The 22207-nt window shown below is 45.0% G+C and overlaps 1 protein-coding gene and 1 long non-coding RNA gene across 4 annotated transcripts; one reads left to right on the top strand and one right to left on the bottom strand.

Moving 5' to 3' along the window:
* Positions 1-2380: 2380 nt before the first annotated feature.
* LOC128413713 (dual specificity protein phosphatase 13-like) lies at positions 2381-14540 on the top strand. Of its 3 annotated transcripts, none has more exons than XM_053388088.1 (5): positions 2381-2455; positions 4210-4365; positions 8621-8826; positions 11174-11394; positions 14037-14540. In XM_053388088.1, the coding sequence occupies exons 3-5, from the start codon at positions 8666-8668 to the stop codon at positions 14246-14248; spliced, it is 594 nt and encodes a 197-aa protein (XP_053244063.1). In that variant the 5' UTR covers positions 2381-2455; positions 4210-4365; positions 8621-8665; the 3' UTR covers positions 14249-14540. The 3 variants fall into 3 exon arrangements, with proteins under 3 accessions (XP_053244063.1, XP_053244062.1, XP_053244064.1); XM_053388087.1 differs by lacking the exon at positions 4210-4365 and adding an exon at positions 4398-4658 and having other exon boundaries at positions 2396-2455; XM_053388089.1 differs by lacking the exons at positions 2381-2455; positions 4210-4365 and adding an exon at positions 8402-8509.
* LOC128413715 (uncharacterized) lies at positions 11427-16659 on the bottom strand. The gene is made up of 3 exons (XR_008330411.1): positions 16519-16659; positions 13913-14200; positions 11427-12525 (listed from the first exon to the last, which is right to left on the bottom strand). It is a non-coding gene; the product is annotated as an uncharacterized LOC128413715 (long non-coding RNA).
* Between the last annotated feature and the right edge of the window lie 5548 nt (positions 16660-22207).

Here is a 22207-nt window from a genome sequence, read left to right as displayed (position 1 = left end):
TGCCAGATCACCCCTGCCCTACAACCTAGCTGGCACTACTCAAAGAACTCTTTAAAAAGCAACGACAACACCCTGTTTATTTTTCTTTTACAAGCACTAGAGAACTCTTAAAAGATTTGCAAGAAGATAAGGGCAAATGACTTTGCTGCAGTGACATTTCTTGCCTGCTCTTTTGAAAATACTTGTATTTAAAAAAACCACAACGTTAAAGACCTGCTTTCTTGATAAGGTTTGTACGGAGGCCCCGGTCGTCTCACGGACTACAGTGGTACCTCGGGTTAAGTACTTAATTCGTTCCAGAGGTCAGTACTTAACCTGAAGCTGTTAACCTGAAGCACCACTTTAGCTAATGGGGCCTCCTGCTGCTGTCGCACCGCCGGAGCACGATCTCTGTTCTCATCCTGAAGCAAACTTCTTAACCTGAAGCACTATTTCTGGGTTAGCGGAGTCTGTAACCTGAAGCGTATGTAACCCGAGGTACCACTGTATTGACCACTAATCCGCTACCACCAACCAGGTCTTCCCCGGTAAATCACTTAGTCTCAGTCAGGTTCTCACATTAACAAAGAAGAGTGTACAGTGGTACCTCGGGTTATATACGCTTCAGGTTACAGCACTTTGCTTCAGGATGAGAACAGAAATCGTGCTCCGGCGGCGCGGCAGCAGCAAGAGGCCCCATTAGCTAAAGTGGTGCCTCAGGTTAAGAACAGTTTCAGGTTAAGTACGGACCTCCGGAACGAATTAATTACTTAACCTGAGGTACCACTGTAGTTTATTTCAGACACAAACAAACTTTAACTGCTTTCCAAACATTGTTACTCTTTACCTTCTTAGTCTTAGTTTATCTTTTCTCTATCTCTTCTACCTCCCCTCACATAAGAACCCACTGCCCTAACTGTCTCTCTATTTCCAACTGCCTGCCAACTGCATTTCCAACTGCCTTTCCCAACCAACCAACCCAGTAAAACCAACCAACAACTCTAACAAACCTCAGGCTAAGCCCTTTTATAAACAAGTAGGCTCCGCCTTCGGCTTTCCTATTTGTTATGTACTGAGTTGAATAGGATCCAAACTGCAGCAGTCTGATTGGTCCTAGAACAATAGGATTCAGAATGCAGCAGTCTGATTGGTCCTAGAACAATGCAGCAGTATGATTGGTTGGCAGGAACCACCCAATCATGCTCCAGATAGAAGTGAATCCACAACCTGATTGGCTTACAGTAGAATTCCGGAATTAGCCAATCATATGCAGCCCATTGTGTAAATAATGTATATAAAGCAGATACTTTGAGGGGACATTCATTCATTCCTCCTCACCACTATGAGCTGAATAAAGAGCATGAAATCACTTTGCGACTCTGAGTATATTTCACTATTTGTCTACATTTTTAACTCTTTCTCTCTCCCCTGTTCAAACATTTTCAAATGAATGGGCAAACGACCACAGCCTTCTCGCTGATTAAAAAGTTTTAAAATCAATCCATTTGATCAAAATAGCATTGCACTAAAAAAGAGAGAAAAGCGAATGAACGATGAGTATGATGAGAACCCATGGCTTTTAAAGCTGCCTGCCAATTCTGTGTCTGAGTCATGCTTTCTCTGCCCATGAACTGTTCACAATTTCCCTGCCACACCACTCAAGCCATGCTCTCCCTCCACCACACCCATGTATTTGCTAGCTCTGTGGTGGCCTCCAAGCAAACATGATACACCAGTTTCCAGCATGTTTGGCCATCTGAGTCATTTGCAGTGCCTGCCGTTAGTCACCTTTAAATAGACATGGGTGGGGATGTAGTCATTCAGGACACATAGGGTGCAGCAAAGGAAAGAGTAAAATCTAGGAAATAGCAGGGGGATTAGAGCGGACCTGGCACCCATCTTAACACCCTAAATTCATGACATTATAGTGTTACGGATAGGAAACACACAGAGAGAGATACAGAAAAATAAACTGAAGTCATATTTCATTTAATCCATACGGTTAAACAGTAAATGCAGAAGTTTTATAGTGGTCCAATTAAATCTACGAATACACAGAATGGGCTTCACAGCAAATGAAAGTTCAAGAATGTCCAGGACCCACAGAATTCTATCTTTAGTCGGGTACCGTAATTCTAATTTTCAGAACTCTGTTGCTCTTACCTACATATTAACAATGAACAGGGACACTGAACAAGGAAGGCCATGCTATCAGTGTTGAAATTGAGGAATTATCATTGTATGAGAGAGCAGCCATTTCGGTTATTGCTTCCTCTCATTTCTTATGTGGTTGCAGAGCAACATCTAGTGGCCAAAATGCAATCTCTAGCAACTGTTCTCCAGGGCTGCCTTGTAAAATGAAATATTTTTAGGCAATGACAAGGCACTGGCAAAGCCTTATGGGATGGAGGGGAGGGGGCAGAGAGAAGAGGCCGTCAAATTTGAGATGGTCTCGAACAGCTCAGCGCATGACGCAGTAAGTCTGTCTCCTTTAAGAGTGTGGACTGGGGGACCTGGTTTAAATCTCTAGTCAATTAGGCAAGATTTAGGGAAAGCCACTCTTTCCCTGCCTCAGCCCCGCTTCGGGGATATTTGTAGTGGTCTAATTTACCATTCTGATAAGTACCCTTGCCATATGCTTTCGATCAGTCCAGGCCAAGTAGTTAGACTTCACTGTGCTCAACCATAAGTGACTTGCCAGGAGAACACAGGTCAAGATGGCCGCATGTAGGAGGAAAAATTTATCACTGAAGACCAGGGGTTGGCTTGTTAAGGATTCACACTCTTCAGACATTGGGTGATGCTTAGGAAGACTAGACTAGCAAGCTGCTTCCTTGAAGCTCACTCGAGTGACAACTTTCCTCAAGGGACACGGGTGGCGCTGTGGGTTAAACCACAGAGCCTAGGACTTGCTGATCAGAAGGTTGGCGGTTCAAATCCCCGTGACAGGGTGAGCTCCCGTTGCTCGGTCCCTGCTCCTGCCAACCTAGCAGTTCAAAAGCACAACAGTGCAAGTAGATAAATAGGTACCGCTCCGGCGGGAAGGTAAACGGCATTTCTGTGCGCTGCTCTGGTTTGCCAGAAGCGGCTTAGTCATGCTGGCCACATGACCCGGAAGCTGTACACCGGGTCCCTCGGCCAATAAAGCGAGATGAGCACTGCAACCCCAGAGTCAGTCACGACTGTACCTAATGGTCAGGGGTCCCTTTACCTTTACTTTAATAGTTAAGTTTTTTTATTAAAAAAAGGTAAAGGACCCCTGGATGGTTAAGTCCAGTCCAAGGCGACTATGGGGTGCGGTGTTCATCTCGCTTTCAGGCCAAGGGAGCCGGCTTTTGTCCACAGACAGCTTTCCGGGTCATGTGGCCAGCATGACTAAACTGCTTCTGACACAACGGGACACCGTGACGGACACCAGAGTGCACAGAAATGCTGTTTACCTTCCTGCTGCAGCAGTACCTATTTATCTACTTGCACTGGTGTGCTTTCAAACTGCTAGGTCGGCAGGAGCTGGGACAGAACAACGGGAGCTCACCCCGTTGCAGGGATTCGAACCACCAACCTTCCAATCGGCAAGCCCAAGAGGCTCAGTGGTTTAGACCACAGCGCCACCAGCATCCTACATGTTATGGGTGGATCACAACATTTGGTACGTACGCACGCTTGAGACAAGATGCACAAACGCACACAAATCATACTGCAAAAGGTAATCTGGCATCAGCGATCCACTTTTTCTGCTCACCAGTGCTGTTAATAGCCTTTGTATTTTAGTAGCAGTGCAGAAGGCCATTTTGCAAGGAGCTATCTTTTAACCGGGGACGCGGGTGGCGCTGTGGGTAAAACCTCAGTGCCTAGGACTTGCCGATCGTATGGTTGGGGGTTCGAATCCCCGCGGCGGAGTGAACTCCAGTCTTTCGGCCCCACCTAGCAGTTTGAAAGCACCCTTAAGTGCAAGTAGATAAATAGGTACCGCTTTATAGCGGGAAGGTAAACGGCGTTTCCGTGTGCGGCGCTGGTGCTGGCTTGCCAGAGCAGCTTCGTCACGCTGGCCACGTGACCCGGAAGTGTCTCCGGACAGCACTGGCCCCCGGCCTCTTAAGTGAGATGGGCGCACAACCCTAGAGTCGGACACGACTAGCCCGTACGGGCAGGGTACCTTTACCTTTATCTTTTAACCTTCTGCAATGCCATGAAATACTTGCTGAAATTATTTTCCTAACTCAACGATAGGATGCTGAGAGGCTGGCCCAATCCTGCTCTGTCTACGGATAGGAAGCCCCGGGGAGCACCTCTCCCACAGGCCTCATACCGGGTTGAATTTTCATAATCTTCAGTCGCCCGCAGCTGGTGTAATCTCACCCTGAAACTCCTGCAGTTACCCAGAAGGTATTCTTTCCCTCTTTCTCCTCCAATTACAGGATGCAAAGCGGCCCACGCTGCTTGAAGCGAGGCTTAAAACCGCAAGCACTTAAAATAACAGAGTATCAGCAACTTAATCCACAAGCTCGCAGAGGAGGCGCGCTGTTTATCCCCGTGTTGGACATCGGTGACTAAGAAAAGAAACAGAGCGAGGAGGAGGAGGAAGGCCGGGAACACATCACTCACAGTGAACACAAGGAAGCCCCGAAGAGAGTCCAAGGAACTTGCAGAAAGAAGACAGAATATTAAGTCACAAAGAGGTACAACGGTAACAAGAAGGGAGCTATGCCCACCACCTTGAAAGAGGCAGTGGTACACTCCCTCTCAAAGAGGTCCTCTCTGGATCCAGAGGTTTTGGGAAACTACCGTCCAGTCTCTAATATTGCTTTCATGGTTGTAGAAAGTCAGCTGCAGGTATGCTTGGAGAGAATCTAGGTCTCTTCCAGCCTGGTATCAGGCCCAGTAATGGCCTTGGTCTCCCGGATTGATAATCTCTATAGGGAGAGAGACAGGGGTGTGTGTGATCTTGTTGATTCTTCTTGCCCTCTCAAGAAGACACACCATTGACCATGGTGTTCCTCTGGAGTGACTGGAGGAACTGGTAGTCAATGGCGCTTAATAAAACGGTTCTGCTCCTACCTGCATCGTCACTCTCAGGGGGTCATTGCTTGGCTCATGGCTTTTGGGCTGTGGGGTCCCACAAAGGTCCACTCTGTTTCCTATGCTATTTAATGTCTGTATCAAAGTGTTGGGAGCTGCCATCTAGGGATTTGAAGCATGGTGTCATCAGCATGCTGTCAATACGCAGGCCTATCTCTCCATTCCACTGGAAACAGAAGAGGCCGTGAAGGTGTTGCACAGGTGCCTTGGGCAGTGGTGGAATGACTAGAGGGCTCAATAAACAGAGGCTGAACCCAGATAGGGCAGAAGTGCTGTGAGTGGGTGGTTCATGTGTCTGAGAATTTAGGTGCACATCCTACTCTGAGAGAGGTTGTGCTCCCCTCAAAGAAACCAGTTCATAATCTGGGAGCACACCTGGATTCAAACTTTTCACTTTTCTGTAGCTAGGAGTGCTTCATGGCCAACTTATGCCAGTTGGGTTCCTATTGAGGATATTCAGCGAGCCGACAGTGAAATGGGATTGAGAATTGGAGTGATCATTCTGTGGTAATTATGGCAGTGGACAAAGCTGTATTGTAACTTTTGAATATATTATTATTATTATTATTATTATTATTATTATTATTACAGTGGTACCTCGGGTTACATACACTTCAGGTTACATACGCTTCAGGTTACAGACTCCGCTAACCCAGAAATATTACCTCAGGTTAAGAACTTTGCTTCAGGATGAGAACAGAAATTGGGCTTTGGCGGCGCGGCAGCAGCAGGAGGCCCCATTAGCTAAAGTGGTGCTTCAGGTTAAGAACAGTTTCAGGTTAAGAACGGACCTCCGGAACAAATTAAGTACTTAACCCGAAGTACCACTGTAATAATATTATTATTATTAAAAAATAGGCTAATTGGGACTTCCGGGTTAGCGCCAGCGCTTAATGGCGGATTTCTCCCGGAGCTCCGGGAGAGATCTGCTTCGTGGGTTCGGGTCCTGTCAGCTACGGCGGAGCGGGGACCCTCAAAAATCACAGGCGCGTAGCCTGTGAACTGGAGACTCGGCGGGCACCTTTGCGCCCCCCCGACGTTGTGAAATAGCCTTTTTAAAGGCTAAAGATCAGCGGAGGGTGTGTGGAGCGGTGCTGAGAGTCGCTTTCACCCAGCCTGCGAAGCGAAGCCGCGTCGCCATTAGCGGAGAGCGCTGACTTCTTCCCGAGAATTTGGATTTAAAAAGAGCAACTTTCCGTGAGTAGGATTGAGCTTACATTAAAATTGGACGCTAAAATTAAAGAAATTGGGCACCGAGACGGACAAGCACTAAAAAGGAAGTCTGCTTTCCGTTCTGCAGCAAGATTAAAGCGAAAGGCATTCAAGCTGTAACTTTTGACAGGAGAATTTGCGAGCTAAGAAATCCAACACCAAGTAAAGAACTCCCTCCCCAGAAGGCAGGAGGGGGGGGGAAGAAGACTTTAAAGAGATTTCCTGCCTGTTTTAAAAGAAATTGAACTGTTTACTGCTGCTCCTCTACCTGGGGGTCGGACTGCTGGGTTTCAGAATGAGACGGGGTTGACTGTGGTTAAAAAAGTGAAATACCTGGGTGTGAATATGACAGCTAAGAATGTGAATTTATTTAAAGACAATTATGAAAAAACTTGGACAGAAGTGAAAAAAGATCTGGAGATTTGGTCAAACTTGAAGCTTTCCTTGTTAGGCCGAATTGCAGTTATAAAAATGAATGTATTGCCAAGAATGTTGTTTTTGTTTCAAGCATTACAAATAATGGATAAAATGGATTGTTTCAAGAAGTGGCAGAAAGATATATCTAAATTTGTCTGGCAGGGCAAGAAGCCCAGAATAAAATTTAAGATATTAACGGATTCAAAGGAAAGAGGGGGGTTTGCCCTGCCAGACTTTAAATTGTACTATGAAGCGGCAGCTTTCTGCCGGCTAAAAGATTGGCTGCTTCTTGAAAACACAGACATTTTGGATTTGGAAGGTTTTAACAATATTTTTGGGTGGCATGCATATCTGTGGTATGACAAGGTTAAAGCGCACAAAAGTTTTAAAAACCATATTGTCAGAAAAGCACTATTAAATGTCTGGGTCAGATATAAAGATTTGCTGGAAAATAAAACTCCTAGGTGGTTGTCGCCAATGGAAGCTAAGGCAGTTAAAAAGTTAAATATGGAGTCGAAATGGCCAAGATATTGGGAAATTCTGGAAAAGGAAGGGGACAAACTGAGATTGCAGAGTTTTGAGAAACTAAAAGGGAAGGTGAGAGATTGGTTGCATTATCACCAAATAAATGAAGTATTTAAATTGGACAGTAAAATTGGTTTCCAGGTGGAAAAATCAAAATTGGAGACTGAATTGTTAGAATCCAGTACTAAGAATTTGTCAAAAATGTATAATCTTCTGCTGAAATGGAATACACAAGATGAAACAGTTAAATCAGCTATGATTAAATGGGCTCAGGACATTGGTCATAATATTTTGTTTGCTGATTGGGAAAAGTTGTGGACCACCGGGATGAAATTTACGGCATGTAATGCCCTAAGAGAGAATATTATGAAAATGATCTATAGGTGGTACATAACCCCAGTCAAGCTTGCAAAGATTTACCATTTGCCTGACAATAAATGTTGGAAATGTAAGGAAAAGGAAGGTACATTCTTTCACCTCTGGTGGACGTGCCCGAAGATTAAGGCATTCTGGGAAATGATCTATAATGAACTGAAAAAGGTATTTAAATATACTTTCCCCAAGAAACCAGAGGCCTTTCTCTTGGGTATTGTCGGCCAGGGGGTGTCAAAGACAGACATAACTTTCTTTATGTACGCCACAACAGCAGCTAGAATACTCATTGCGAAGTACTGGAAGACGCAAGATTTACCCACACTGGAAGAATGGCAGATGAAGGTGATGGACTACATGGGCTTGGCAGAAATGACGAGCAGAATCCGAAACCAGGGAAAAGAAGCGGCGGAAGAAGAATGGAAAAAGTTTAAGGACTATTTAAAGAAATATTACAAAATCAATGACAGTTAGAATGATGTTGGACTAAAGTAAATGGTTACTATCAGTAATGGTTAAGACAAGGAGAATAAAGATGATTAGCTTAAATTTACAGTAAAATAAGGGAAGATTTGCTGAACAATTGATTAGAATTTGGAATACAGAAACGGGAGGCATGAGGAAGTCGAAGAAGAAAGGTTTAAGAAATTAGGACATGAAATGGTACTTGTTTCTTGTTTTGTTTTTTGTCCATTGTTTGTTTATGTATGTTTTGTTTGTATGAATATAAAAATTGCTTAATAAAAATATTATTAAAAAAAAAATAGGCTAATTGACCAACCACAGCCATTTCTGAACCAGCTTGCCTGACCTCAGGTGTCCATGCTCTTTTCCTGCTTGGACTACTGGAATACACTCTACCGGGGACTGCCCTTGAAGACAGGCTCCTATTCATGTGGAGGAAGCCTAAAAGGCCATTAACTTGGTATAAACAAGCTTCCAAATTGCCCCCCTTAAAAATAAACGCACCCCCCCCGTGGGAACCTTGGTTTTAAACAAAGTTTTTAACCCCCCGTCTCTCTCTCATTTCCCAAAGGCCATTTTAGTTACATCTGAAGCTCATGAAAGCACAAAAGCAGGTATGAGCCATGCTGGAAACGGCTCCTCCATGAATCAAAACTCGGAAAGTCGAAGCCGTTATGAGACACCAGCACTTTCTGAATTGCAGAGGCTAGTTTGGAGCAGAGGAGGATCCGACAACCATGTGGATCAAGTGTGGCCAAACCTCTACCTTGGAGACGCGTAAGGAAACGGAAGGATTGCATTTTGTTACTTAGCAGTCATAAGGAGAGCAGAAGATTAAAAATCAATATAAAATAGCAGCAAACAAATTGGGATCTCAACATCCAAATCCCACAAAATAGACTAGTATAAACTGGTTCTGTAAACCAACTTTCTATCAGAAATATGGACAAATTAAAACCGATATAACCTTTAAATGCTCATTTGAAAAGGGAAAAACACAGATCAACCTAAGTACAACTAAAATATAATATTACAATCAAATACAATTAAAATATACAGTGGTACCTCTGGTTATGAACTTAATCCGTTCCGGAGGTCCGTTCTTAACCTGAAACGGTTCTTAACCTGAGGTACCACTTTAGCTAATGGGGCCTCCCGCTGCCGCTGCACGATTTCTGTTCTCATCCTGAGGTAAAGTTCTTAACTCAAGGTCCTACTTCCAGGTTAGCGGAGTCTGTAACCCAAAGTGTTTGTAGCCCAAGGTGTTTGCAACCCGAGGTACCACTGTAAAATTACTTTACATAAAACTATTACATTTTGTGGAATTTAAATGTTCAGATCCCAGTTTGTTTGCACACACATACATAGTCCCTCCACTGCCAAGGAAAACCTCTTTTGCTCTCTGTCGCAGACACATACATGTCCTTTGGGAAGCAGGTGAGAGGACTCTAGGACCCTGTCCGAACCCTCATGCCTCCTTCCCCAAATCCAGCAAACTCAGTGCCTGAGCACCCTTTGTGCACCCCTAAATCTGCCCCTGTTGGCCTCAAATATTTTACTGTATTAGGGGGGCTGTAGGGACCTGGGCGCCTCAGAGTTGGCGCCTATGCCTTTCCTCATGGGTGGGGCGGCCCTGGGTGAAAAGGGAAAGTAGCCCTCCCAAGAGTCCCTATTTTCCAGGGACAGTCCCAGATTTACAGAAGCCACCCCGGTTTCTGATTTGACCCTGGAATGTTTCACTTTTCCTTAGGATGTCCCTATTTTCAATGGACAAATGTTGGAGGGTATGAGGCGAGTAAGGGCAATGTAATAGTAATAGGACGTAATAGTAATAGTAATGGGACGCGGGTGGCGCTGTGGGTAAAAGCCTCAGCGCCTAGGGCTTGCCGATCGAAAGGTCGGCGGTTCGAATCCCCGCAGCGGGGTGCGCTCCCGCTGCTCGGTCCCAGCGCCTGCCAACCTAGCAGTTCGAAAGCACCCCCGGGTGCAAGTAGATAAATAGGGACCGCTTACCAGCGGGAAGGTAAACGGCGTTCCGTGTGCTGCGCTGGCTCGCCAGATGCAGCTTGTCACGCTGGCCACGTGACCCGGAAGTGTCTGCGGACAGCGCTGGCTCCCGGCCTAAAGAGTAAGATGGGCGCAGAACCCCAGAGTCTGTCAAGACTGGCCCGTACGGGCAGGGGTACCTTTACCTTTACCTTTTAATAGTAATAGTAATAGTAATAGTAATAGTAGTAATAATAATATATTTATACCCCACACAGTTTTCCCAGTCAATTTGGCCCAATTTTACCAATTGGGCCAAGGGCTACATTGTATAGAAACCATCAATTTCAGATGTGCAAAGACTTTATTAAATACTTGGGTATAATGATTTCATCAGATATAGACCAAATTGTAAAATTAAATTTCAATCAAATTATAAATGAGATTTCTTTTGCTATTGAAAGGTGGGGACCTCTAAACCTTTCCCTTTTGGGGAAAGGTTAATGTCCTCAAAATGAATATTGTTCCAAAGCTTTTATACATTCTTAGAGGATTACCAATACATATTCCCAAATCTTACTTCTAAAAAATAAATCAACTATTTAGATTGTGCCTGTGGGGTACAAAGCCACCAAAAATATCACTACATAAAATGCAACTTCCAACTAAGGAAGGTGGCTTTGGTCTCCCAAATCTGGAATTATACTTCTTGCAGTGAGGGAACTGCCAGAAGGCCCTCAGAGCTGGACCTCAGTGTCCGGGCTGAACGATAGGGGTGGAGACGCTCCTTCATGTATACTGGGCCAAGGCCATTTAGGGCTTTAAAGTTCAGCACCAACACCTTGAATTGTGAACGTAACACAGAGAGACCTGTAGTCCAAAAGAAAGAGGGAGAACAGAAATTATTCCTCCAACTGCATGGCAAGGGAGGGAAGCCCTAAAACTGATTCTGCCTGACAGAGCAGGTTGTAACGAGCCATGGTCCGGTAAACAGGGACTGTGCTATGAATTAGAGATGAGACGCAGGTGCTCATTGCTTCTTGCTTCCTTGAGGCTCAAGAGGCCTCTTAAATAAGCCCATGTCAACACGGAACAGGAGCAGCCACAGCCGCAGCAACCCTTTATCATCTTTTGACAGATGGGCAGCTCGAAGCAAAGCCATTCTGCAGAGCCTCGGCATCACCCACATCCTCAACGCAGCAGACGGGCCATACAACATCAACACAGGCGCTCGATATTACAGAGATCTGCCAGTCGTGTACTACGGGGTGCAGGCGTTTGACGACACCTCGTTTGATATCAGCGTCTTCTTCCAGGATGCTGCGAATTTCATCCACAATGCCTTGAAGGCTACAGGAGGTAAGAGGGAGATAGCGGGAGGAGAAAGAGGCACTGGGTTGCCAGCTGCGTGGGCCCAAAGCTGCTGCTGTTCCCTTTAATCTTGCCGCATTTAGCAAGGGGCTTAAAGCTACTTAAGGATGCTTTGCTTAATTGGTCTTTCTTGCTCAGGGATGGGCTTCCCCATACTAGATCTCCAGGAAAGGAGGAGGAGTGGCACATGTGGGGTTGTCACTCTTTGAGGAACCTCTTCCTATGTGTTTGATGGCAGCTTAGCACTGGAGCAGGTGAAACTTTTCCTAGGGTAGTGATAGTGGCATGGAAAGCGTTGCTTGATTAATTTCTCCGTGTCTGGCCGAAGTTGAAGGTGCAGAAGCAGGGCCAGTTTGGAAAAAAGCAGGAAGCTATTCCCATCTCCCAAATCCTATATAAAAAGTTATTGGGCTATATCAATCAGTCTGATAATTTTAAAAGTTGATTAACCACCTATCTTCTCACTGGCCAAAGTTGTACATAAACATGCATAACTCAAGCATCTCGTTGTAGGGATGCGGGTGGCGCTGTGGTCTAAACCACTGAGCCTCTTGGGCTTGCCGATCAGAAGGTTGGCGGTTCAAATCCACAGGATGGGGTGAGCTCCCATTGCTCTGTCCCAGCAGTTCGAAAGCACGCCAGTGCAAGTAGATAAATACGTATCGCTGTGGCAAGAAGGTAAACAGCGTTTCCGTGCGCTCTGGTTTCCGTCACAGTGTTCCGTTGCACCAGAAGCAGTTTAGTCATGCTGGCCACATGACCGAGAAAACTGTCTGTTGACAAATGCCGGCTCCCTCGGCCTGAAGCAAGATGAGCACCGCAACCCATAGTCACCTTTGACTGGACTTTGACTGGACTTAACTGTCCAGGCGTCCTTTACCTTGATCTTTACCTTCTCATTGGCCAATGCTGACTTTACATAAACATGTGTAACTCGTGTCTCATTGTAGATGTCTTTTTATGATAACCCAATGCAGGGCTTTTAAGCTCACCACCAGTACATAGAATTAGCAGAAGGAACTGCATCTCATCATTGGCCCTGGGTGTTGTATAGAGTCTCATTCTGCCTCCATCATGGACTCTTCAATGGTTTTCCAGGGTATCTTCAGACGGGTGTACCTTCAGGGAGAGAAATCCTTCCCACAGTTACTACTGCATGTCAAGGCCTCAAGGCCTCCCCCTTTATGTTGAATAATTGCATATGGACACCGTATACTGTATGAGGTTAATGAGCAAAATTTAGACCACAACTTTATTGGTTACAGAATGTGAGTGGTATTGGCTTAGGCATTGGAATTGAACCGACTATATCTGACTCCCGCCCACCATACAGGAAGTCTCACAAGGGTTAAACCACCAGTAGGGGAGCCCTGTTTATGTACACCGATTTGGAGCTCCCCCAGGATTACTGGAAGGTCGTGCCATGGCCCTAGCCTCCACCCGGGCTTCGGACAGGAACCATGACCCCCTGGATTCCTTTAACGCACTATCCTTTAAAATGGAGGGGCAGGTGATGGCCACACCTCCCCTCCCCCAAACCAGGCTTTACCAATGCCTAACTGCCAAACCTTACAAAAGTTGTGACGATTGCTACGAGGTAGGCGAAAACCAAATGGCCCGTGCCAATTTGCCAAGTGGAAAAATTCCTACCAGGCCCCTCAACGGCGACCAACCGAAATCCATAGCAAGGCCAATGTGATGAACACATGAAAAGAGGGCGAACCAGAAGGGAGATCCCCTGTGTGGGAGTAAGGCTCTGCCTGTGCTGAGACATGCCTCACACCCGGCATGCCACAGCGTGCCAAGGAGCCTTGCACCCATGCTCCACAAACTTGTGGCCTCTTGGCTAGCAAACAGGGTTTTCCCCCTGACCATTTGTCCTCTCACAGATTTGGTAACTAGACATAACGCTTGGCTGGAGCATGACCAGGGACGCAGATGAAATCAAGTACTGGGGAACATTTTAGGGAAACACCTGCTAACACGTCTATTTGATAACGCTGGAAATGTGCTTAGATGGAACTGCGTCATGTTCAGAGTGGTTTCACTGCTGTTTCCAATTGTTGACTTCTGTTAATAAAAGGAGCCTCTGCACAGCTAGGCAGCAGCCTGCTTGGAGCATGCTTGCCAGCTTGCTCCTGCACCGCTCACCTGCATCCAACCTCCTGTCATCCTCTGTTATTCCTACACCCCGGCTGCGCAGCTGCTTAAAAAGGGGTAAGTCACGCCCCCCAGCTGACCGGATTGGCCGGCCGGGGGTCGTGATGCGGCCGGGGTCTCCCTGATGAGACAGGGGCGTGGCCCAACCTCTGCTGTGTGTGGAGGCCATGTGGCCTGTCCACAGCACCGCCCCACCCAGAAGTGGAGCGGCCTTATCCGTGTTGGACCAAATTTTGGGAGCCCTGAAGCTTGAATGTCTTAAACAATGCTATGTTTCTAGAAAAAGAGGTGCTAGAACTCACAATGAACACCTTCCTTGTTCTCTTATAATGGCAATGGCACTCACCTGAGAGGAGCCAGAACTGAGTTGCAATGAGTTCCGGCTGGGGTGGGGTGGGGAGGGAAGCGCTGGTCTTAACCTTCTATGTTCCACATCAGTTAAATGCTGTTCTTTTGTTATTTCTCTGCAGGCAAGGTATTTGTCCACTGTGCCATGGGGTTAAGCCGCTCAGCCACTTTAGTGCTGGCTTATTTGATGATCCATGAAAACCTGACACTCGTGGAGGCCTTAAAATCGGTGGATTCAAACCGAGGGATCTGCCCAAACACAGGGTTCCTCATCCAGCTACGAGCCCTGGACATCAGATTAAATAATGAGAAGAGAGGTGCCTTGGCACTCTGAGGAAAACATAGTCATGCAAGCCCTATAAAGACAGGCAATGATGCAGCACCAACGCTCAATTTGGAATAACTACTTCAAAACTGCAAAGCTTTTACTTCAATCCCACACAACACGCTAGATGGCCAGTGTCCTGCACTTCTAGGTATGCATGATAAATGATGGCTCCTCGATAGAGTACAACATTGGTTTGCTGGACTTGAGTGGGATCACACTGGTTATTTAGGGATCCCATATTTTGAAGAGTGAAAAAGAGGACACATTTGCTGGCACCTGGGGCAGGGGGCGAGGAGGGAGGGAGGGAGAGAGCAGGTGCATTCTACAATGTCCCTTCAAATAATACCAAAAAAAGGACATGGTCCTTTCCTGCATCATGCAAAATTCACACAGTATGTCTATGTTTTGCACTTGGCTGTCTATTACTGCATATGCAACACAAAAAGTAGTCTGCTCCCACACCACCACCCCGGACATTTTGAAAAATTCAAAAAATCCATCTGGACAGAAATTTTACCACTGAAAAAGAGGACATGTCCTGGAAAAAGAGGACGTGCGGCAACCCTAATTTGTATACCACCCTTCATCTGAAGATCACCTGGTGGTTCACAACAGAAACATACAAAATGAGAACACAAAATACATGATCCAAGCAAAAGCAAACCAGTAACCGTCCCTGTCCCACACACCTTTAAAAGGCCATAGAATGGTTATGCCATCACCACTGCCTTTTTGAGAGAGGGAGAAGCAGAAAAAGAGGGAGAAAGGCAATAAAAACAGGTCATGTGTTGCAGTTAAATATAGGCTGCAGAATAGAGAACTCCAGGATTTATTACATAAATATCTTAACCTTCTTCAGGGGAGCACAAGGTGATTTTGCTGTTCTGTTTTTGCAACTACTCTGGGGGGTTGGTGATGACCCACCGAGCCTCGTGAGTGAAAAAGGAATTTTAATCTAGGTCTACCCAGACCGTTTCCAGCACATTTGCTCCCTGAATGAGGCTAATGCCTTAGCCTCCATCCAAACATGTAGTCAAATATGCACGGGCATCGATGTGCTGCAGGTCCCGCCCACATTTTGTCTCCCACCTAATTTGCAAGTTGATGCTGCATCCTGCAAGCATGATACAACTTTGCCCACAATTGCGGTCACCTGTGCTGTGGCTTCATTGCCATGGCATCTACCCGTGTCCAGCTTGGTGCCAATATTCTGCACGACCTGCGGCTAAGGATCTCAGCTATGTGCTGTGTGAAGCACTCCTGCCCATCTGTCCTGACTCTCCTAGCATTCGGCATCATTGGATGAGCCCTGACCCCAGTATTATCACAGATAAATCCAGCATTGTCTGGGCTCTGTGAGTGCAGCTTTCTCCCGATTGAAGTGCAGAGTGTTTGAGGACCGGGACATTCAAAGGGAAACCAAAATGCTTGTTTACAAAGCTATCGTACTACCAACCTTACTGTATGCTTGTGAAATGTGGACCACTTATAAATGCCATCTCCAGCTCCTCAAAAGGTTCCATCAACAGTGTCTCTGAAAAATTTTACACATCACTTAGGAAGACAGGCGAACTAACGCCAGTGTACTGGAAGAAGCAAAGATCACCAGTGTCAAAGTGATGATTCTTCAACATCAACTTATTGGACCGGTCATGTTGTGTAGATGCCTGATTATCATCTTCCAAAGCAACTGCTCTATTCTGAACTTAAAAATGGAAAGCATAATGCTGGTGGTCAACAATGGAGGTTTAAAGACTCTCTGATTTCATGCTCTTTATTCAGCTCATAGTGGTGAGGAGGAATGAATGAATGTCCCCTCAAAGTATCTGCTTTATATACATTATTTACACAATGGGCTGCACATGATTGGCTAATTCCGGAATTCTACTGTAAGCCAATCAGGTTGTGGATTCACTTCTATCTGGAGCATGATTGGGTAGTTCCTGCCAACCAATCATACTGCTGCATTGTTCTAGGACCAATCAGACTGCTGCCTTTTGGATCCTATTCAACTCAGTACATAACAGAAACGCTGGCCTGTGAGCGCTCCAATGAGAGAACTTACCAAAGGTGTCATGGACTCTGAAGACGCTTGAACTCAGCACAAAAGGGAGAAACATGCTAAGAGGAAGGCACATTTGGCAAACCCTCGCCGTGATCAACTCCCACCGGGAAACCTATGTCCCCACTGTGGAAGGACATGTGGATCCAGAACTGGCCTCAACAGTCACTTACGGACTCACTGTTAAAACCGTGTTCATGGAAGACAAACTTACTTGGCTACGTGTGATCGTCAAAGAAGATTATCAGAGAGGGAGAAGAAACTTTTTCTACAGAAGCACACAAGGAGCATCTCCCAAGGCCCAAACTCCAGCTTGACAAGCCCTGGAGCTCCCCGGCTCTGCTTTCCTCCTCCTCCTCCTCCTCCTCCTCCTCCTCGCTGTTTACTGCTTGTTCACCTGCTCTCTCCAAGCAAAAGCAGCAGTTGTTGCAGATGAAGAGCTTCTTCTCTTCCCCAGATCTTATCACCCTGGACAAGGTTTCAGATGAAGGGGCTCAGATTGTGTTTTGCAAACTGCACTGGTCAAGCAAAGGTCCAGATCCAACGCATTCAACAGATTCACATGCTAGATATCTGGGTTTCATCCATACTCATTTTGTTTGAAAAATGTTCAAGTCGGGGGGGGGTACTTTAACTTCAATAAAAATAGAAAGCTGGACTGAAATGAAATTTTCTGTTTGTTTTTGATTGCTGATATACAATTTGTAAAGGGACCACAAACTATTCAATCCTCTAAAGAAGTTTCCTGTAATGGAGAAGTGGCCATTAAGAAAACACACCATTTAAACATTAAAACAAAATCAAATGAGCCAAAGCCAGGAAAGTGAAGGCATATTACGGATGAGATGAGAATGGAATTTGCTTTTAAAGGGTTTTTGTACATGCTTTTGTATAAAACAATGTTTGAGTAGCACTTCATGAACATTGTATAGTAATTTCTACAACCACTTAGAGGTCTTACGTTTGAGCAAGCAGTATTTAAAATACAAAATAAATGTAAAAATAAACAAGTCCTTTCCTGCAAACTCATCTTTTAATGCTGAAGTTGCAAATGTTGCTAGACTACAGATTCCATCATCCCTGATAATTGGCCATGCAGGCTGAGACTGATGGGTATTGGAGTCCAACAACATTTGGACGGCTACACATACCCCATTCTTGATCTAATACCTTAATCCAGGCTTCCTCAACCTTGGCCCTCCAGATGTTTTGAGACTACAATTCCCATCTTCCGTGACCACTGGTCCTGCAAACTAGGGATCGTGGGAGTTGTAGGCCAAAAACATCTGGAGGGCAGAGTTTTAGGAAGCCTGACTTAATCTGTTTTACAGTGTCATGTTTTTAGATAGTTATTCCCACCCTGAACCTATGACAGAGTGGATTGGCAATATGAAATATATATAATACAGTGAGAGTTTACTTTAGTGAAATTTGAAATTAATCCACAATCCTAAATGAGATTTTGGCATGCGCTTAGATTCCCACACAAGAAATAAGGTAGCTTTAAAAGTATAGATGCGTTCTCTTGATCCTGAAGTGCTTTCACCACAGAAATGAGGGTCTGATTCTGAACAATCACTTGTTTAGAGTGCCACTTTGTTAGGTTGGAAATAATCCAGCTAAAATCCATTAGGGGAAAACAATCATTTGGTGGATAGGGTGGGAAAACAGAGGTGTTACGATTCTCTGCACCAGCAGATGTCAGTATAAATCCAGCGATTTCTAGGAATGAAAGCCCATAGATGACCTATAAAAGATCTCATTAATTATATTAACAGCTGTAGGCATTATTTACTTATTTCAAGGTGACCCCTCACCGGTTGGGCTGGCAACAGTTACGATTTTCATTGTGACATGAGCGAGCTACTCCAAATGACCCCCTTATCCCCCCAAAATTATTTAATGGCCATTTCAGCTTTGATGGTCACTGCACCGGTGCCCTTCTCTTGACATAGTATGACACACATTTGCCATCTACATCTGACTTCATAAAGGATCTGTGAAGTCATATCCTTGGCATAAAATGTGGCATAGCAAGGAGCCCACAGTAATCACACAGTTACGGAGCTGTCTCCTCTTTCGAAGCCTTTGTGGCTTTGTTCTTAATCAAATATATGACAGCAGACAGAGCATCTCTCTTTACCATCCCAGTTTCTGCTGGCATAAAAAATATGCAAGCCTTGCTATCTGTTCACTTCCTTTCCCCACATCCTCTCACCTGGGAAGCAGGAGCGGGACCCTCAAATAGCCCAGGGTGCCCTGATGACGCTAATTGATAGCTGAGAATCTGTTCAGATCTGGGCTGCTCTCCATCGCTGCCCCAGCTGCTTGATACTCTGAAATGTTTGGGAGTCCGCTGGAAGAACACAGATCATGGTTTATAATTAACACAATTAAAAATAGCATTTGAATAAACTGAATGCAGCAGGACAAGGGGAGCTGTTGTGTAACCAGCAGCCTGGGAGGAAACGCCAGAAGAGTTGTCATCATCTAAAACAGTCAAGTGCAGTCAGCGGACCTGAAACCCCCCCCCCCAAAAGGCAAGTACTTTTAAGCTTGTTGACAAACAGCTACTCGCAAATTCAGTGCATGCATTGCGGGGTAACACAATGCTTCCAGCACGGGAGCAGTCGGACAACCGCAGCTGTGCGCCATGCCGTGTTGTTTGTTGTGAAGGGCATTCAGATAGAGAGTTGGTTGTGAAGTTGCCATTTCTTTGCAATTTGGACATGCTTCGGTGCAAATATGTGGCAACCTGTCTGTGCAGAAGGGGAAACCCAGTGCAGGCTGTTTCAAGGGTATCTTTTAAATTCATATATGAAGAGAGACAAGCTTTAGCCAGGCTGATTTTTGCCCCCCAAAGGCATGACCTTCTAGATACGTATCTGGAATCAGTGTTAGAAACCGAGATATGAGAGCTAGGACCTAAATGGCACCTTAAAACCTAGGCTATGGGTGCAACAACAGAATGTCTAGATGCACTTTTTTTATATATAACAAGAATCCAAAGCTGAAAATGAATGAACTGCAGCTAAAATATTATGTTCATTTTTCACATGGTATAGTCCTTCTCCTGCCCACCCCCCTAATATTCTTAAGAGGGTCTCTTCTCCAGTCTTCAGAGAGTAGCTGGAAGTGGGGAGGCAGAAAAAGGTCCTCCTTTCCTTCCACTCTGCAGTTTTAATCTGAAATCTTAGGAGCAGTACTGCGCCCAGAGCTCAGAAACTGCTCACGCTAATGAAATTCCCCGTCGCAAAATGCGCCTGGAATAACGGGAGTTTGGAACGCCCATTATTCTGAGTGAAAAACCTGAGTGAAAAATGTGCATCCTTCAAATGTGCAACTTCAAATCCCTGATTTCAGCAGTGAGGGCACCTGGCAAATTGCTGCATACCTCGTTTATAGTTTAGTAACAGCAAGAGGGTTTCAAAACACTGTGCAAGAGCAGAGCGGGAACAGATTTTGTGGGACTTCTAATGGCGCCTTTGGCAGTGACTGGCTGAACTGCTCTAACGTCAAAGAGGGGCAGGGCAGGCAGTCATTGGCTGAGCAGCTCAGATCCTAAAGATGGGCAGAGAAGGAATAAAAGTCAATGGAAAGGGGGGCATAGGAGGCTAGGAAAAGTGGGGACCGGGGATATATAACCAGCAGGAGGTGATAAGTTGGGAGGTTACTGAGAAAAGAAAGTTGCAGTAGGTTATGGTCTGGAAGAATAAGGACAGAGGTGAAAGCTTGAGTGAAGAGTTTGAGAAAGGAAGGAAATCTAGGGTGGGGTGGTGGTGAAGAAACAAGAGAAATCCATATTGCTGCAGGGAGCTGAAGTTCACATGTTGATCTGAAACAAGTCCCATATTGGGCTTGTATTCCTTGAGTAGGATGCAAATTTCAGACGCAACCGTTTTGTCTTTTAAATGCACTGTTTGTGTTTGAGCATATTCCTAAATCTGGCAATTCACTTGGAATTTAAAATATCACATGTTGACATCCTGTTTTTCCATCTCAACTCTGAGATGTTTAGCAACAGATTGCTTGCCTGAAAAACTGACATTTAAGAGCCGGAAAGATCCTTCCCCACAAATTTGCTTTAGCTCTCGGGGATTTTGTGTATGTGTGTGTTTGAGAGGGTGAGAATATCTGATGGGCAGTGTCATATAGTGAATATTCTCAAGCAAAATGGGATTTGCAGCATTCAGTGATTTGCAACTTAGAAGGAAGCCCCACTTATGAATTCAATTAGACTTACTCGCAGGTGTTATTTGATTGCATTTGTCTGCATCTTTACAAACGTTCTCCTAGTGAGGAAATGGGCTATCCGTAAGTCTATTTAAATAGCGAAGATGTTAAGATGTGGTATGTAAACTAAGCAAGATCATGAAACTCAAACTAATTTCTAGTAATTGTCAGCATGATATTCACGCTTATGCAAGCATTTCACATTCTTCGCTCAAGCTATCAAAGGGTTTATTTTTAGCAAGACATATTGGGGGTTGCATGCTCACTCTGTACTTGACGTTCCCTGTCTCCTAAAACGACGGCTTTGCACTTCCCACTTCTTCAAATTGCTGAAAGTTTTAAGGGCCGGCTTTTACAGGATTCTGTGGATGACTCATGTTGCCATTTCTAACACAGTGGTACCTCGGGTTACATACGCTTCAAGTTACATACGCTTCAGGTTACAAACTCCGCTAACCCAGAAACAGTACCTCGGGTTAAGAACTTTGCTTCAGAATGAGAACAGAAATTGTGCTCCGGCGGCATGGCAGCAGCAGGAGGACCCATTAGCTAAAGTGGTTCTTCAGGTTAAGAACAGTTTCAGGTTAAGAACAGACCTCCGGAACGAATTAAGTACTTAACCTGAGGTACTACTGTACCCTATTTCTTTACAAAGATACACTGGCCAGGAGTTAGCAGGCAGACTCCGAGAGTGATTGTACTCATCTTTAAAACAGCTGCTGTTGTCCCCCAATAATAAAACACAGAGCTCCTGCGGCTACTTTCCCCCCCAGATAGCTGCATGGAACAGAATATTGTTTGTTTGCCTATTTAAGGTATAATCTTACTGCAAAATTATTTTCCTTGGCTCCTGCCCAAGCAGAGAGGAGCTCTGTTCATGGATTGGAGCTCAATGATAAGAACACATGATATCTCCAGGTAAGGACTGAGAAAAAGGCCAGACAGACAACGTATGAATGGAGTACACTGGTATGTTTACTTGGACTGTGTTTTTGTCCTGCCTCTGAGGTCAAACCTCCTTCCTCAAGCAGCTACAGGTTGTCTGCAGTTGCCTGAAGAGAAACCCCAGTTCATTAGCTCCTGACCATGTGTGCGGCCTCCACACAATTAGGATGCCTGCAGTGGTCGGGATCACATAGCAAAGGAGAAAGAAGACTGGCTAGGAGGAGGAAAGCTTAGAGAGAATTAAGAGCCTCGGACGTGAGGTCACCAGGCTGACAGCAGATAGACTGATGGACATTTGCTGGGGTTCGAAACCGGGAAAGGGGGGGTGGGGCTTTGGGAATCCAAAGGATGTACAATTATACTCTGTATCTTTTAATTTTGTTTTGCTACTAATATAAAAATGGGGAATTCGTGGAAGGGAATTGGGGTCGACCTTAGAAAAAGATTTTTAAGAATAAGTATTGATGTATAAAGACTGAGGTTTATAAGTTAAAATTGGTTAACTAAAATGAATTAAAGAAAATAAGGTAAAGTTTGGGGACAAGAACTTGCTGAGCTAAAAATTGGAACTGGAATACAAGAAGGGGAGGTGTGGGGAAGTCAAGGAAATTGGTTATTGATAGTAAGGAATGTAAATTTTATGTGTTTTTAATTGTTTTTTTTGTTTTTTCTTTATTTTTTGAAAATTTCAATAAATATTTATAAAAAAAAAAGAGGAGGAAAGC

This window comes from Podarcis raffonei, chromosome 5, assembly GCF_027172205.1.
Source record: "Podarcis raffonei isolate rPodRaf1 chromosome 5, rPodRaf1.pri, whole genome shotgun sequence".
NCBI classification, from domain to species: domain Eukaryota; kingdom Metazoa; phylum Chordata; class Lepidosauria; order Squamata; family Lacertidae; genus Podarcis; species Podarcis raffonei.
The sequence above is the reverse complement of the archived record's forward strand: the minus strand, read 5'-3'. Positions and strand labels throughout refer to the sequence as shown.

Excerpts from the sequence above, each read along its gene's own strand:
- LOC128413713 (XM_053388088.1), top strand. The coding sequence starts at position 8,666 with ATGAGCCATGCTGGAAACGGCTCCTCCATGAATCAAAACTCGGAAAGT. Across the intron at positions 8,827-11,173 it reads AACCTCTACCTTGGAGACGC|ATGGGCAGCTCGAAGCAAAG; the intron begins GTAAGGAAACGG and ends ATCTTTTGACAG. Across the intron at positions 11,395-14,036 it reads TGCCTTGAAGGCTACAGGAG|GCAAGGTATTTGTCCACTGT; the intron begins GTAAGAGGGAGA and ends ATTTCTCTGCAG.